This window comes from Montipora capricornis, chromosome 14, assembly GCF_036669925.1.
Source record: "Montipora capricornis isolate CH-2021 chromosome 14, ASM3666992v2, whole genome shotgun sequence".
NCBI lineage: Eukaryota > Metazoa > Cnidaria > Anthozoa > Scleractinia > Acroporidae > Montipora > Montipora capricornis.
In genome coordinates this window covers 18,597,394-18,603,393 of record NC_090896.1, presented here as the reverse complement: position 1 = coordinate 18,603,393, position 6,000 = coordinate 18,597,394, and the positions used below count along the sequence as shown (strand labels likewise).

The following is a 6,000-nucleotide window of genomic DNA, read 5'->3' as shown; positions in this document are numbered from 1 at the left end:
TTGTTAGCAATTAACCAGTCATAGATCTTGCTGAGTTCTGCATTAACTTTATTCTACAGCGCCCGAAGGTTGTTATCAGCATACAAGTGGTTAGTATCGTCTGCAAACAAATGATCTTTAAGCTGATCAGCACTGTCAGATATATCATTCATGTAGACGAGGAAAAGGAACGGTCCTAGCACCGATCCCTGTGGGACTCCTGATAATATTACTTCCTTTTTTGATATCTTTTTGACACCAATTTAAGTTGTTTGTTGCCGACCAAGCAGATAAGAGGCAAACCAACTATTTGATAAGGAATGGTTACGTTTATACAAACGTTGGCCGTTGGTCAAAACATTTGTGAAAATACATTTTTTCGCTTATTCGTGTGAGTATCAAAACTTTCTAAATTACTTTCCAGGCTTCTAATATTGGCATGAAACAATAAAGTCCATCGGTTGAATTAAACGAGAACTGAAATTGTCTTTTTGAATGACAGAAACTATGGGGAGAAAACTATCTACAGCTGATAGCTGTGGTATAGGGATCAAAATCCCTTCTATCGGGAGAACTGTTTAGAGTAAATATATCCAATTCGTTAAAACTTGGTAAACTCTCAAGATATTTCTTGGTAGGGAGACTTGTGTTTAAACTATTATTAAACTGACCGTGAGAAAAAATAATGTCACAGGAATCATTACGGAAGCTCTCGTAAGGGAGCTTTGTTTATCTTAGTTGGTTGAATTGCTATTTGACTTATGTTTCCTTAACTTGATGACTGCTCATGGGACATAAGATTATCTAAATCCATTGAACTCTCGATTGCAATGGGTCGAGATCCCTCGCTTTCCCTCAGCCATACAATCGAATTTTTGGCCCAGAAAATGTAATTACACCTCTCTTTGAATTTCTATGAATCTGGAAGCAAGCTTTGAAGACGCGGCGTCAATGATAATGATAATGATGATAATGTTTTATTCAGCTCATATTGTTGTTTACATTTGATTTGAAATTCTTAATGAGGATTCGGTAGCATTTTAGTTTTTTCTTTTTCTTTTAGTTAGCTAGTAAGTTACGAGCTGGGGAGATAAGTGAACCAATAGGTTTTCAAATGGTGGAAGATACAACGTGATCCAGAGAGACATCCTCCTGTAGACCAATAGACCTAATCGGCTAACTCAATGTTGTACCCAATTCAAACCCTTTGGGAATAAAACGTTTTGTTCGAGGTATTTCCATGTCATTTAAATATGAATGCTACATTATCATGCAAATACAATACACAAAGAATCTTAGTCCCGGGAGATTTGAATTGGGTACAACATTGAGTTAGCCGAGTAGGTCTATACTCGTTGGGTTGACATTTGTAATTTGCATACGACGTGCCATAACTTGCTCGCAAATAAGCCTTCGTGTAAATTTGCAGATTATAGGTTTGAGTGGTCGTTCGGTAGCATGGCGTGGCGTGATCCTGTGGGCTATGACGATGTCATACGAATTGACATCTACTCCAATTGCATTGAAGATTTTTGAGCAAAGCTGCGAAGTCTGGAAGGCATTGTCGAGTGGTTCCAGCTGGGGGACGCCGACAAGTTTGAGATTGTAGGAATACCTACACTCTTGGACCTGATCAATGGCCATCGAAACTTTTGATACTTCAGTCGACAACTGCTTCAGTGATTTTTCAAGAGTAGATATTTAGTTAAAGGCTTGGTCTCTAAACTTATTAAGATCATCATATTCTTTGCTTAGGAAGTCCAAGGACTTCAGTGCGTCTGGATCAGATGCGCTTTCACCATGGCCGCCTGCATGATTCCCCTTCAGGTTCTCTTGAACTTTCTTAAGTTCGGCAAAAACTTCTTCCACTTTTTCCTTTAGCTTGTCATTCTCAGCTTTTAGTGACTGCACAGTATCCTTAACCATTTTAAACTTATAAAACTTTGTAGCTATAAAAACATATTCACACTATCCTGGAGCTCTCAAAATTGCATCCGCACGCTACACATGCGTCCGCAGTATGCATGAACACTGCAGTGCGGAGCATCATAGTAATACGAAGGAAAATATTGAATTAAAGAGTTAAAGTGAATTACCTGTATAGCTTTGAGCTCGGCATGAGATGATGCCCTGCGTTCACAAGGAAACAAAAATAATGAGAAGTTTAAATTGTTACCGTCAACCGAATCGACATAAAATCGTTTGAATGTCATTAGTACATCTTGGAAAGAAACAGGAAAATTTTGGTTTATTAAACGTGTTGATAAAGGTCGAATTACCACCGTGCACGATTTGGAAAGAAATAGCCTCCTTTGCAGCCGTAACTGGGGCGTCACGCAACGTGAACGGCCGTTGGTGGGGCGAGCGTTGCGTGGACTTTGACAAAGAAATACATCAACTTGCTGGAGGTAATATCTTTGACCATAACATACTAGAAATTGGCGAGAAGTGAGTACAGACGTAACTTTTGAAGACGTTATCAGTATTTGATTCACAAAATTCATGTGCTGTGTGAAATCTCAAATCGCATTGGCTATAATGCACTTTTTGGGTGTGTGTTAATGACTTTCTCCATCCTTTCTTCTTACGAGCGCTGCACAAACTAGATTGACAAAGTCTTGTAAAGTGATGTCGTTTTTAATGAATTACACATGAATGTTAAAAGGGTTAGACTTCTAGTCCGTGATTTATCGACAAATAAATATCCTTTCTGTATGTAAAAATGAACTACAAATTCTTCATAGTGCACGAGGCTTAGCTGAGAGCATTGTTTGAGTTTCTTGTTCATTCTCTATCAGCCGGCGTGCGTTTATTTGTCGCTTAGTCACTCACATCAGTGACATACACATATTTATAGACCAGCACTCAGTGATACGTAGTGTATGGTATTTTAAGGTATTTTTGGACGTATCACATGTCTCTGTACAAACAAACTCTAACCCCTTTGAAAGATCGTTGAAAGTCCATTTTCCAGACCATTCTGCAGAGTACAGAATGAGTACAGAGTACAGAAGCAAGGCTGGCGATGAAGCTGTTTTTTTTACAAACTTCTAACCCATACAGCAACATTATTTTCAGGATAGGAACATTGAGGTGGTCACGGGCTCCAGCCTCACTGCCATTTAAAGGCCAGATCACTCAGCAACAATTGTAGACTGGCCAAGGGCGTTGAAAGTAGCTGTTGTAATAGTTGCTATTTTGACTTGCATAGCGTAGAAACGTCGTCATTTCTAACTTTTTTTTGGAAACGTAGAAAAGGCATTAAAAAGAAGTGGATAAAAAGTGGCGAGGAAGAAGAAGAACAGTGAAAAACAACCAGTGAATTTACATTGACATTGACATTGTGCCCATCGAAACTGAGAATTCTAACAAAATAAACATGTCTTTATACCTAGAGGCTGTCAGATTGTTGGCTATTGTATGCAGCTGTGACTTGTACAATGTGATCACACCTAAAGACAATAAGATGTCATTTCAGGTAACCTTGATTATTATAGGCGACAACAAAGAAGAAAGTGGTAGGAGGGGACTCAGTTTGTTGTCCGTTGACGTCATCGGTTGGAAGGGAAGGCTGGACTACTAATATGGCTTTTCTTTTCAGTCGCAATGGAATTTACTGAAAGCGCCCTTTTATTATGTTCCTTCTTATCGGAAAAGAAGATGACTGAAATTCGTGACCTGTCATAAATACTCAACAGAATATCGCCTTTCTGATTGGTCAATGACGAATGCACAAATAGCTTATAGAGTGGAGCAATGGAGCAATGGAGTAATTTTTAACAAACGAAAAGCTATGATCCTTGAAGTTTGAGCGCAATTTTTAGCAATTGCGTAGATTCAATTCATATATCATTTCGTTCGTTGATTCATTCATCACGGGAACATTTGGACCCACAAATGACCAGCTCCCAAATCAGTGCCTTCACAGCTTAGTTGGTTAGAGCGAACCACCGGCATCACGAGGTCACGGATGCAAACCCCGTTGATGTCCTGTATGTATGTACAGGCTTCTCTATGCAACTACTAAAATAGCGTTAATATCTGCGAGGATCATAGCTTCACTTAGAGTAATTTTTGTTGAGTACATAATAAATAATATCGCATGAACTTGCTTGTGCCTATCACGAAATGCATCCGAGTTTATTCGATTTCCTATACTTATTGCAACTTGTCCTTGTAGCCTTGAATCATTGACAAGAACGGTACTGTTGTCAAAAATGATTACTAACCTATTTGAGCTGGCGCCACTCCTGACTTTAGCAGGCATTCGATGACAAACACTACAAACCTGGCCTGAAAGTGAAAAAGACAAACAATACCAAAAGCAACAAGAATTGAAAATCGCATTTCGCAAGAATACTTCTCTCTCTAACTCAGACAATTATACCACTGTAAAAGCGAAAATGTCGGCAAACCATAGATACTTTCGTTAAAGGAAAGAAATGCTTACACATGTACCTCGGTCAAGAAAATAAAGTAGTATTACCTTTCATAACTTTTTAAACTCAGAATTCTCTTTACGGGCTTTTCGGCGACAATGGAACAATACAGAGATACAAACTTAATTGACCGCTCCCTGTAGGGGCTTAACAACAACAACATCTGTTAAGCCTGAATCCCAACTAGGTGGAGGCAGACCCGTTGGCTATTTACAAGTGCAGCTCAGTGAGAAGTTGAACCAAGGACTACCAGGAACAAATTCAACGAGTGGCCAGAACGGGTCTCGAATCCGCGATCGGCGGATCTCACGGCAAACGCCATAACCACTGGGCTGCATTGCCTCCTTACAATCACTTAAACGTAGTAAAGAGGGTTCATAGCCAAATACAAATGATCTGTTGATTAGGCCGGCTACTAAAAATAAGAAAAGAGAAGAGAAGAGACGATGAAAATGGTTTGGGGGTGCAGAGATGGCACAGTGGTGACAGCACTCGCCTCCCATCAATGTAGCCTGGGTTTTGTTCCCAGACTCGGCGCCATATGTGGGTTGAATTTGTTGGTTCTCTACTCTGCACCGAGAGGCTAGGTTTTCTCCGGATACTCCGGTTTCCCCTCTCCTCAAAAACCAACATTTGACTTGATTTGCGTTAATTGTTAATTTCAGTTTACAGCGTCCCCAATTAGTGCTCCAGCGCTAGAACGACAGGCCTTTAAAATCGGTTTTGTTTATTTGCAGAAAATCTGGTCCTTAGATCTTCTTTATAATTTGCATGTAAAAAGCTCGTAACGATGCTTACAAGTTAACACTATTTCAATAATAATTTGACAGAGAGATCTTTAACCATCCCTTGTTGAAGGTTCACTGGGATATCCAGAATTTCCTCTGTTAAAGTTCAATATTTTTTCAATAATCCAGTTACTTATTTCTTAAAGTATTTTCGTGCCTCGAGAAATAGGCGTATTTTAGAGAAAGCTATTCTGCTTTCAATCACAATTTTTTAACTTACTACGCATGCGCAGCATTTAGCTTGGTTCTTTCGGTAACGGAAAAATCTGCGAATTGCGGATTTCTTTGCATCGTTGCCTTTTCTAACATACATTTCTCATAAAAGACTAAAACCATCAAAACAATTTGTTCAATTATGAGGGAAAATAGTACAGATAGCGGAAGTATTGAGCGAATAAAATGATTGCTGTGTTCGGACTCTGGGAACGAGATTGTGTTCGGCATATACCTCCGAACTTACTTGATCACTTTAAACTTTCTCGTGTTAAGAATTATGAGCCATCGGTTTAACTCAAGACATTCGTTGATTCTACTAAATAGTGCAAGTTATCCCTCATCAGTTTCACTATCTGCAAGGACATGCTTCTTTAACACTATTTAAAACATATACGATGTGCTTTCGAATCAGGGTTTCAACAAACGGAAAGCCACCGACACCTCCTCCACCGGATGTAAAGCTCACCTCAGCTTCGTTGTAGTAGCTTCCATCGCTGCCACATTCCTCTTTTCCTTTTGCCACGTTGTAAAAGCACAGAGTTGGAATGAGATCCTATGAAGTACAATGTTTGTTAAAG

The 6,000-nt window shown here is 39.4% G+C and overlaps 1 protein-coding gene across 1 annotated transcript in view; it reads right to left on the bottom strand.

Moving 5' to 3' along the window:
- The window catches only part of LOC138031572 (5'-3' DNA helicase ZGRF1-like), a 74,582-nt gene that overhangs the window by 13,520 nt on the left and 55,062 nt on the right, over positions 1-6,000 (bottom strand). The window contains exons 36-39 of the mRNA XM_068879245.1: positions 5,889-5,975; positions 4,209-4,272; positions 3,371-3,431; positions 2,076-2,109 (exon numbers count right to left, since the gene is read on the bottom strand). Of these exons, the coding sequence (XP_068735346.1) occupies positions 2,076-2,109; positions 3,371-3,431; positions 4,209-4,272; positions 5,889-5,975 (246 nt within the window). The remainder of the gene's footprint in view (positions 1-2,075; positions 2,110-3,370; positions 3,432-4,208; positions 4,273-5,888; positions 5,976-6,000) is intronic.